At 44.8% G+C, this 12,171-nt stretch overlaps 1 protein-coding gene across 2 annotated transcripts in view; it reads right to left on the reverse strand.

Annotated features, from left to right (window-relative positions):
* Positions 1-11,826, reverse strand: part of RASA2 (RAS p21 protein activator 2) — a 308,508-nt gene extending 296,682 nt beyond the window's left edge. For both annotated transcript variants that reach the window (XM_063915624.1, XM_063915623.1), the window contains exon 1: positions 11,624-11,826. In XM_063915624.1, coding sequence (XP_063771694.1) covers positions 11,624-11,717 — 94 coding nt within the window. In that variant the 5' untranslated portion in view covers positions 11,718-11,826. The remainder of the gene's footprint in view (positions 1-11,623) is intronic.
* Between the last annotated feature and the right edge of the window lie 345 nt (positions 11,827-12,171).

The raw sequence follows: 12,171 nt of genomic DNA on the forward strand, positions 1-12,171 counted from the left end.
AACGGCCCCTGTTGCGGAAGATCCTCTCGAAGAGGCAGAAGCCACGGATCCTCCAGGAGCATTTCTAGTAGATCCGCGTACCAAGCCCTTCTCAGCCAATCCCGAGCAATTAGAATTGTTTGAACCTTTTCCCTTTTTATTCTTTTGAGAATTCTTTGGATCAATGGAAGTGGTGGAAACACACACACACCATCTGATAGACCCATGGAGTCACCAAAGCATCCACCGCCACTGCCTGTGGGTCTCTCGACCTGTAACAATACCGACTGAGCTTTTTGTTGAGACGAGAGGCCATCATGTCGATCTGTGGAATTTCCCACCGACGTGTCAAGCACCCAAACACTTCCGGGTGAAGGCCCCACTCTCCTGGGTGGAGGTCGTGTCTGCTGAGGAAGTCTGCTTCCCAGTTGTCTACTCCCGGAATGAAGATTGGACAGAAAGACACGCTGTGGTGTTGTCCGCAGAGGAGAATCCTTGTTACCTCTGACATTGCAGCTCTGCTCTTCATTCCGACCTGTCGGTTTATCTACGTTACTGCCGTCACACTGTCCGACTGAATCTGGATGGCCTGATCTGGAAGAAGATGTGATGCCTGTAGAAGGGCGTTGTATATAGCCCTTAGTTCCAGAATGCCGATTGGAAGAATGGTTTCCTGACTTGACCATTTTCCTTGGAAGTGTTCCCCCTGGGTAACTGCTCCCCAACCTCTGAGGCTTGCGTCTGTGTTTAGCAGAATCCAATTTTGAATCCCGAACCTTCGGCCCTCTGTCAGGAGAGAAATCCTGGCTCTTGGCGACAGACGTATCCTCTGGGGCATGTTGAGATGCGATCCGGACCATTTGTCCAACAGATCCAGCTGGAAGGAACCTTGCGTGAAACCTTCCTTCTTGCAGCGCCTCATAAGCAGCTACCATCTTTCCCAGAAGGCGAATGCATAGCTGCACCGATATCCGGGTTGGTTTTAGAACATCCCGCACCATCGACTGGATTACCAATGCCTTTTCCAATGGAAGGAATACCTTCTATGCCTCCATATCCAGTATTATCCCCAGGAACAGAAGCCTCCGTATTGGTTCAAGGTGAGATTTTGGTAGGTTCAGAATCCACCCATGATCCCGGAGTAGTCGAGATGAGAGAGCAATGTTGTCCAACAACCGCTCCCTGGATGGTTCTTTAATCAGCAGATCGTCCAGGTACGGGATTATGTTCACTCCCTGTTTGCGGAGGAGAAAAATTATCTCTGCCATTACCTTGGTGAACACCCTCGGTGCCGTGGAGAGGCCAAATGGCAGGGCCTGGAACTGGTAGTGACAGTCCTGTAATGCAAACCTTAGATAAGCCTGATGAGGCGGCCAGATTGGGATATGAAGGTACGCATCCTTGATATCCAGAGACACCAAGAATTCCCCTTCCTCCAGACCTGAGATCTCCGCTCTCAGAGACTCCATCTTGAATTTGAACACCCATAAATACGGGTTCAGTGAGTTTAAATTGGGTCTTACCGAACGGTCCGATTTCGGTACCACAAACTGGTTGGAATAATAACCTTTGTTCTGTAGCTGAGGTGGAACTGGAACAATGACCTGAGTCTGTACCAGTTTTTGAAGTGCATCCTGTAAAATTATAGTTACCTCCTGAGAAGCTGGTAAGCCTGATTTGAAGAATCTGTGAGGTGGGAGTTCCTGTAACTCCAGTCTGTACCCCTGGGCGATGAGCTTTTTGACCCAGGGATCCTGGCATGATGTCGCCCATATGTGACTGAAATCTCTTAATCGGGCTCCCACCTGCCTGTCTTACAGGCAGTGTGGTCCACCGTCATGCTGAATGAAGGCTTTGAAGAAACAGAACCTGTGTTCTGTTCCTGTGAACCTGCAGATGCTTGTTTTCTGGGTTTACCTCTATTGCCTTTGAACACTGTAGAACCTTTTATTTGATTTTAAAATGTTGCCGTCCGAAAGGACTGCAGAGTTGGAGCGTCTGATACATCATCATCAGTGTTAGCCTGCAGGATTTGAGCCAGTGTATGCTTTTGTGGACAAATGGTAGGGTTCTGAGACGCTGGCATGGACACTACATCTCTATTCATCAGGTCATCCACAGACTGTCTTAAGTATTGCATCTCATTTTGGGACAATTTATGTGAAATAATTGAGATCATCCCTTTTAAATGAATCCAACCATAATGGTTCGGACCCACTAGCCTGAGATTGTGTACTATCCTGAGTACACTGTAGTGATCCCCCTGGGGAAGAAAAACACTCTGCCGTGCATGAGACACTCTCCTTTGACATAGTAAAATGTGAAAGAACACACCCACACAGGAGAAAGGTTAAAAGCACAGTTAACCCACACAGAGCCCTCTAGGGAGACAAAGACTATGATGGAGCCAGCCATACCGCACCCTTATAGCTAATGCCGAGCTTAGCTGGGTCGCAAACTAAGTACCCTTAATAGGGCTTAGTATTCTAATATTGCTCCCCTCCTTGCTATGACCCCCTGGTACTGCTGAGGTAATCTGGAGTCCTTGTGGAGGAGCTGCGCTTCCCTGCCAGTCTGTCTGTGTAAGCTGCGGAAGGAAAATGGCACTGGTGAGCTGCTGGGACCCAGCAGCTCATAGTGAAGCCCCCCTTCCCCCCCTCCCCGAATGGTGCGCGGTCTTCCCATTTTTTGTTGGAGGGAGGAGCCAGCGCACACTATTGATTTCGTCTCCTAGTGGACCCGTCTATACCCCTTGATACTAAATGGACCCCAGTATCCTCTAGGACGTAAGAGAAGGGGGGTTTCCAGTCAAATGTTTGTTTGTTTTTGTCTTGTATTGATTGGCCAAAAATGAAAAGACAAATAAAATGTATTAAAAGTAACTTACTAGTTGTTTTTTTCCTGTTTCTCTACAAACTCACAGAAACGCAGTTGCTTTACAAAGTAACATTATGGTAAAAAAAGCCCAACTGTGTATTCTGAAGACCCATGTTGGCATCTCAGCAATGGGTCAGTGATATTGGGTATCCCAGATTATTAGGACAATGAGAAGTAGCGTTTGTGCCACCCCATTATTTCTTACCTAAGCAGACAGGCAGGTGCTGCCTGCAGTTTGGGACAGCGTTGCTGGGCAGTGACATGACAGCTCAGCATCACTCTCCCAGTCAATAATGGACATGGAGGAGCTGCTTCACAGATAAGATGCTGCTGGTTACAGTTCCTCGGTGTCACCAATCCAAGCTCCTGCAGAGATGAACACACTGTAGAGTGCATTATGCCACTCATTCAGTGTTTTAACCTCATCGTAAACATTGCTACCCCAGGCAACCACCTAAATTTGGCCTAATAGCAGCTCTGGCTATGTACTTTGCATGGGTGATAATTTATAAGACCTCAAATTACATCATAAGCTTGTACAGATACAGAAACTGTACCGGAAATAAATTATATATACATCACACTGAAAATGATATGTCCTGGCCCATCTCTGCATGCCGTCACGATATAATACATGCTAATAAATAAATAATACATTGTAGAAGAAAGAATAAATAATTTGATTTGGTCCTGGACCACCAACCCAGGGCACCCCTGCAAGTGTCCTGAGGCACCCCAGGGTGCCACGGCACACAGTTTGAGCACCACTGGGTTAGATTAATGTGCCAAATGTACTTGTGGTATTTTTTAAGGATGGGATATAAATGTCATTTCAGGTACTACCTTAATATCGGCTTGCAGTTATGTCACCGGCGGTCACAATACCAATCCATAAATCCCACCTGCTCACAATCCCATAGAGTGGGAATAGAACCTGTGGCAAGCGCAGCAAGCCACCGAGCCCGCTGCGTGGCGCTTGTTGCGCTCACCCCCCCTGTCGGAATTCCGCTGCTGGGATACCGGTGTCGGCATGCTGACCGGCGGACGCATACCACACCCTTAATATATCACTACCATGTTCATTCTAACTATTCTGACCAGTGCCAAAATTCTGTGGTTTGGGTACTGAAACGGGAGTTTGAGTGCCCTAGCCAGGACTTTGGATGGGTTTAGCCACGCAAATCGGGAACTAGTGTACTTTCACATGCGGCATACGTGCTCAAGGGACGCAGACAACTGAATAGCACCGGTGGGTGCCCATTATGTTTGGACACCGACAAAACTATTTAATACCCCCCATAGAATTTGACAGCAGATAAGAACCACTTGGCTTATATAGTCTATCCTTATAACAATTAAAATAAAAACAGCTTACACTGAAACAGTTGAGATAACTCATACAGAACTTTGTGACATCCCCCAGAGAACATGCGCCCCCCCCCCCCCCTCAAGGATCATACTCACCAAACCCGGTGATCAGTGGCCATAGCTCCTGGGGGGGCTGCCGATCGTCTGGGCTCCCTGCAACTGGTGCTGTAAAGTGAGCTGCCATTTTGCAGCATCATTGTACTGCACCAGAGGTCACAGTAACAGCAGGGAGCCCTGATGAGCAGCAGCCCGCACTGGAGCACCGATCACCAGACCCTGGGAAGGTAAGAATTTTCTTTATTTTTTTTATTACACAGTGATCAGCTTGTGTGTGTGTCCATCGAACACACAGAGCTGATCACACTGCTGGGCTCCCTGCCTAGAGGCAGAGAAAGCTGTGCAGATGTACAGAATCCATAGCAGCTGAAGCTTGCGTAATTATCACAGGGCTCACTGCAGTATTTCTTTACAGTTTTTTTGTTAGTAAATTCGGCCAGATCGCATTTCCCATAATAAGTATGGGAAATTTGGTCTTGCTTACAAAATAAGTGAATTAAAGGGTTTGGAGCAGTATTTCACGAAAACTGCTCCAAAAGCCCTTTAAGTCTGACCCTTTATGTTAGACAACCAACTCATCAAGGAGATAATCCTTTAGTCTAGTCTATAAACTGCCCACTCACACAACAGGTAGGCTATCATAATGCAAGGCATCCTGCTAAAAGAGCAAATAGAGGAACGGAATTAGAACTATTAAAAACATCCACATCTTAAGCTGGGTACACACTAGGCCATATTTTAAACAATATCGCTCATTTTGACCCTTCTGAACTATATAATTTGTAATATCGCCAAGTGTGTACACACAATATCGTTAACGATGCGTGCTCCAGTGTGTCGTTAATGAGGTGTTCTGTCATCTCTACATGCAGGTAAATTTTGGCTATATCGTCCAAAACTGCATGTACGGGGTGATGGCATGGTGACGTCACTGAACGATATCGGTCAGTGTGTATGCACTATATAGTTTGTCCAGGAGTTTAAGTGAAAACACGGAAGATATCGCTCATGGAGCATAACGTCTACTGTGTACCCGGCTTAACAGATAAAGCAACATCTGATATACCTGCAAGACTAAGGGGTCAATTCTATTCGGCAACTAAAGAATAGCGCCGGGAATTAGCTCCCGACGCTATTCAATTCTGCTACTAGTTGCCCGCAATTGTCGGGAATTCTTCTCTCATCCCCGGGGGATGAGAGAATAAACCCGACAAAAGTGCTGCCTCGCGGCCGGCGCGAGGCTGATTCTGTCGGGAATCAGCCTCGCGCCGGGTAGTTAAGTCGGAGAATGCCCGTTCTCCCGACAAAACTACCTGTTAAGTCGGCGAGAACGGGACATCGCCGACTTAACTTTAGCTGAATTGAATAGCGTCGGGAGCTAATTCCCGGCGCTATTCTTTAGTTGCCGAATAGAATTGACCCCTAAGTGCCAAGTTTAATTAGCTGTGGGTTAATTGGTCTGCCGAGGCTATTCAACTACAGTCTGTGGCAGCCAGCTATAAGCTTGCAGGCTGCCCTTAATGCGGATTTCTGTCCAATCCTGAGGGAGGCTCGAACAGAATCTGTTGTTAGTGCCCTTATCGCAGGAGCCACAAACATGTTAATCCATAGCTCTGGGTAATTTTCCTGGAATCAATGGGTTAACATGCGGAAAATTTACAGCGTAAGGAAAGGGGGCTGTAACTGAATAGCCTCAAGTGTAATAGCCGGAGGCTACCACCCTTTTCCCCACGAGACTAACTGAATCTGGCCCTAAACATCTAAAAGTGGGTACACACTAGCCGATATATCGGCCGTTCTATTGAACAGCCGATATATCACGGGTCCGTCGGCCAGTGTGTACGGGCGATATGTTTGAACTCCATCGTTCACAGACATATCGCGTCGGCCCCACAGCACAGCCGACGGCAAATATATCTACCGATATATTACGGCATAGCTGTGTGTGTACGGGCGACCAGCCGGCCGCCCATACACATGCTGCGGTGGCCGGCAGTGATTGACAGCTGAACTGGGCGGGCGTTCATGAAGTCAGTCCCCGACGGATCGGGCAGTGTGTATGCATAGCACACTACCCGATCCATCCATAGATATATCTGCAGATCAATTGATCTGCAGATATATCAGTGTGTACCCACCTTTACTTCTCAAACCTTTAATATTTGTTACAATGTTTGCATTATTTTTTTTTTAAGAACCAGCATGTATTCTTTACATTATTTAACATGCCTGTAAAAGTCTTAGGAATCCTTTCTTGAGGAATTCAATTGTTTTGTGAACACCCAAACATAATGGGCACCGATCGTGGCAATTCAATTGTCGTCCCCCCCCCTGTTGAGTGCAAGACCATTAGTACCGGGTTTAGCTGTGCAAAGCAGCTCAACTCATCCAAAGTTCTGTTTTAGACACCCAAACCTCAGGAGTCTGAGAGCTGAAATGTGTGTCCCTGCAGCTATTTGCAGCCGTAAGGGGCAACAACTGAATTGCTCCGTTCGGCACCATCTAGTGGCAGCAGCGGTGTGAAACAATTGAATGGCCTCCTCTGAAACCAAATAGACTACGTACATCAGCATGTAGTGAAGAAATATCTCTGGAAACACAGAGGAAATGGCCTAGATAGGATGCATAAGTTAACCAGCAAGAAAAGAACCATTGTAGAAACATTTTAATGGCATTTCCCTTCACACGGATTTATTCAAAATACTAACATAGGCGCACTTCCACTCTATACACCAAGACTACTGCTTGTGCCGACAGGCTGGCACAGCTCACAGACCATGATGATGCACTGACAATTGCAAGAGCAGCAAGAACCAATTGGTGTGAGATGCAGCTAATAAAAATCAATACATGGTGCACTTTATGCCTGAACAGCAATGTTAGACAAAGAAGGTCATTTATTAGAACAAGGCAGAAGAAAGAAGAGCATGTACAGTGGGGATTGAAAGTTTGGGCACCCGTGCAAAAAGAAGCCAAGGAAAGATGGAAAAATCTCCAAAAGGCATCAAATTACAGATTAGACATTCTTATAACATGTCAAAAAAAGTTCTACTTTATTTCCATCATTTACACTTTTAAAAGAACAGAAAACAAAAAATGGCGTCTGCAAAAGTTTGGGCACCCTGCAGAGATAATACCTTGTACTGCCCCCTTTGGACAGCTGAGACCTGGCAGTGTCATGGATTGTTCTCAATCATCGTCTGGAAAGACCAGGTGATGTCAATCTCAAAGGTTTTAAAAGCCCAGACTCATCTGACCTTGCTCCAACAATCAGCACCATGGGTTCCTCTAAGCAGTTGTGTAGAACACTGAAACTGAGAATAGTTGACGCTCACAAAGCAGGAGAAGGCTATAAGAAGATAGCAAAGTGTTATCAGATGCCCATATCCTCTGTTCGGAATGTAATTAAGAAATGGCAGTCATCAGGAACAGTGGAAGTTAAAGCAAGATCTGGAAGACCAAGAAAAATATCAGACAGAACAGCTCGCAGGATTGTGAGAAAAGCAAGTCAAAATCCACGTTTGACTGCACGATCCCTCCAAGAAGATCAGGCAGACACTGGAGTTGTGGTACACTATTCCACTTTAAAGAGATACTTATACAAATATGGTCTTCATGGAAGAGTCATCAGAAGAAAACCTCTTCTACGTCCTCACCACAAAAATCAGCGTTTGAAGTTTGCAAATGAACATATAGACAAGCCTGATGCATTTTGGAATAAAGTTCTGTGGACCGATGAGTTTAAAATAGAACTTTTTGGCCGGAATGAGCAAAGGTACGTTTGGAGAAGGAAGGGCACAGAATTTAATGAAAAGAACCTCTGTCCAACTGTTAAGCATGGGGGTGGATCAATCATGCTTTGGGGTTGTATTGCAGCCAGTGGCACAGGGAACATTTCACGAGTAGAAGGAAAAATGGATTCAATAAGATTCCAGCAAATTTTGGACGATAACTTGATGCCATCTGTGAAAAAGCTGAAGTTAAAGAGAAGCTGGCTTCTACAAATGGATAATGATCCTAAACACACCTCAAAATGCACGGTGGATTACATCAAGAGACGTAAACTGAAGGTTTTGCCATGGCCTTCACAATCTCCTGACCTCAACATAATTGAAAATCTATGGATAGACCTTAAAAGAGCAGTGCGTCACAGACAGCCCAGGAATCTCAAAGAACTGGAAGACTTTTGTAAGGAAGAATGGGCGAAGATACCTCAAATAAGAATTGAAAGACTCTTGGCTGGCTACAAAAAGCGTTTACAAGCTGTGATACTTGCCAAAGGGGGCAGTACAAGGTATTAACTCTGCAGGGTGCCCAAACTTTTGCAGACGCCATTTTTTGTTTTCTGTTCTTTTGAAAGTGTAAATCAGTGGTTCTCAAACTCGGTCCTCAGGAGCCCACACAGTGCATGTTTTGCAGGTAACCCAGCAGGTGCACAGGTGTATTAATTACTCACAGACACATTTTTAAAGGTCCGCAGGTGGAGCTAATTATTCCACTTGCGATTCTGTGAGGAGACCTGCAAAACATGCACTGTGTGGGCTCCTAAGGACCGAGTTTGAGAACCACTGGTGTAAATGATGGAAACGAAATCTAACTTTTTTTGACATGTTATAAGAATGTCTAATCTGTAATTTGATGCCTTTTGGAGATTTTTCCATCTTTCCTTGGCTTCTTTTTGCACATTAAAATGAATTTTTGCCTGGGGTGCCCAAACTTTCAATCCCCACTGTATTTATTTAAAAGTAGTCCTTAAGCCTGCGTAACATTTACAGAAAAGTTGCAGAGCTTTTGTAGATGGGTGTTTGTAGTCTTTACATGTTTAAAGGCCGCAGACCTACATCAGAACTCTACTAACGTTAACTGTATAACCTTTTAGAGAACAATTTTGGAGTGGTCTCAAATGGTGCCTCTTTGCCACATATGATACAAACGAAGAAGGCATACCCATTAAGAAAAATTGCACCAGCTCTAATAGGAAAAAGATGAAAGAAGAAAAAAGAAAAGGTGCAACTAGAACTAAAAATATAAGACTTTTGTGTGCAGCATTTTCCGCAATCAATTTCTGCTGCAGGAGATTTAATAAATCACCCCAATGTTACATATATCGGTTCATCTGGTTATCTTACAGCAGCAATATACAAAGTAACAATTTGTCTGGAACCTCTGTAAAGTTGCTGAAAGAAGGCATGACACAGGCATTACTCTCTGGCTCACTTGTTTTCTTATAAATGTGGAAAAAGACTAGCAGCAACAATAATGTGCGTTCACAGACGCCATACAAATACTATATACTGTAAGTGGATCCAAGTGGTTGGTCATCCTCGCTTTCCCATATCCCGACAATGATGGAGCACATGTGGCTTTCAACACCTTTCCATAACCCCATTCCCTGTATTAAACATGCATGCGTCTTCACAAATGTATACACAGAATTATAAACTAGGGGTTTCCAGAACCTATTGGCAGATCTGCTTCTGGGAGCAACAGCTTACCAACATGAGTGATACTTTGGAAACGTATGAGATGATACCTGCTCATAATACCTCCATTTTGGGATAAATAAATATTTTTGGAAAATATATAGCTTTGTCCATTCACTTTCACCACTGTTGGTCCTAACATATATCAGGAACACTGATCATCAATATAGATCCTTCTAGCCAACTTGCACCCAAAAGTTCATCCTTTTTCACATTGTTACCCCCAAGGGGGTTCTGGATTCCCCTTACAACTAACAGTGGCAGCAAAACGGACTAGATGACCTCTGTCTACAGAAGTGGCACAGACCTTACCTTCTACCAAGAATTCCCTAATGTATACTACATAGATAAGTTATGGGCCCTACACACTGGCAGATAAAACAGAACGGTATGAACGTTCTCGTTCATAAATGAACGAAAACTTGTTCATATCGTTCTATGTGTAGGCACCAACGATTAACGATGCGCGGCCCTGCGCACGTTAGTCGTTGGTGCCCCGTCGCTTATGCATGCAGGCCAATATGGACAAGATTGTCCATATTAGCGTGCAGTTCTATGGAGCCGGGTAATGGGGGGAGTGAAGAAACTTTACTCCCCACGTCACCTTCCCCCCCTCCCCCCCCAACTGGTCGCCCGTTGGCAGTATCCGCAGTCGGGCAGCTCGGCGCCGGATCGGTATGTGTGTAGGGTCCATTACAAATGTTTTAGGCACACAACACAGCATTTTGTTCTGCGGTAACTTGCTGAATTTTAAACATTGATATAAATATCTAAATATACAGACACATTGTCAGTCCCTTATTCAGCAGAGCTCATCATATACAAATTTAGGGACAACTGGAAAAGATATACACAATGCCAGTACGCGAACAACACCCCCCCAACCCAATAAAAATAGAGAACAGTATGAAGCTCAGGAATTTGCAGGTCTTCCAGAGACACTGAAGTTTTAAGTAACATGACATATGTGACTAATATGAATGAATAAAACATTTTCTGTAAAGTGCCACATCTGTGTATATGTTATTGTTACATAGAGATAAGAAAATAAATGAAGCACATGGAGAATATGCTTCAGCAATCAAACACTATGTATCTGCAGACTTGTTTTGATAAGCTATGTGGAAATGTTACATTTCTGGATGCTCATGCTACTACTTCACTGTATAAATGATGTGACAGACAGCTCTATAAAACTGCCATTAAATGGCACTATAAAGATCTGACAGATGTATGCACCCGCTAATGAGAGCAATATTACATGACAAAAATCAAAACTACATTGGAAAGCACTGTATATATATATATATATATATATATATATATATATATATATATTTTTTTTTAGTATATATTTATATACACACACACACGTGCACTGTACAATATATGTATGCAAATGTGTGCATATATGTACGTTTGCACTGTACATATATATACTGCATGTATGCATACTGTAGTAGTCTGTACTTATAAAGTGTGTGTGTGTGTGTGTATATATATATATATATATATATTTATTTATTTATTTATAGAGTGTGTGTGTGTGTGTGTGTGTGTGTGTGTGTGTGTGTGTGTGTGTGTGTGTGTGTGTCCTTATGTCTACAACTTACTATAAAAGGTATGTAAATAAATGCACCAATGACAACAATGTTTCCCATACAATACAAACTGTAAACAAAGTTACAGCAGTAATAATGGTACAGGGAAATGGATGGCACTCGTACTTGGCAGTAAAATAAACATTTAACAACCCAATTCCACTTAGTAGCCCCACGACTGACGACCGAGGCGGTGGCAGGGAGCAGGAGATGGGAGTACAGTGATGCTGGGTCACTGGCAGAAAGGGAAATACTCACATATCTTCACTCTCAGGCTCTGTAGAACACGCATGGGGGCCGCGGGCGCATCCCCGGCCTCTCCTCTCCCTCCTGCCCGCTGCTCCCCTGCCATCTCGGGCGGCAGCGGCGGACTCTCTGCCCGTGCTCTTCCGCCAGTCGAACTATTTTAACAGACTGAAGAGAAGAGGTAAGGGGCCGCGGAGCGATATACAGAGCAGACTGGAGCCTGCTCACACTACAATGGGTACGTCTTTGCGGGGGGCGGGGCTACTGTAAAAGCGATAAGACGCAGCAGCAGCAGCAGAGCAGTGAGCGAGAGAGTGGAGTTCCCAGGTGACAGACAGTGGCCGTGGGCAGCCACCAGAAATTGTGGGACCCGAGACTGACAAAATAGGCAGGCCCCCTCCAAACACACACTTTGTGCCAGGCAGAGCACGTTATACACTTTGCGCCAGGTAGAGCTCTGAGACACATTGCACCAGGTAGAGCACTGAGACACATTGCACCGGGTTCAGTATGGTATGCCGGCGGTCGGGCTCCAGGCGACCAGCATACCGGCGCCGGGA

The sequence above is a fragment of the Pseudophryne corroboree genome, chromosome 4 (genome assembly GCF_028390025.1).
Source record: "Pseudophryne corroboree isolate aPseCor3 chromosome 4, aPseCor3.hap2, whole genome shotgun sequence".
Classification (NCBI taxonomy): Eukaryota; Metazoa; Chordata; class Amphibia; order Anura; family Myobatrachidae; genus Pseudophryne; species Pseudophryne corroboree.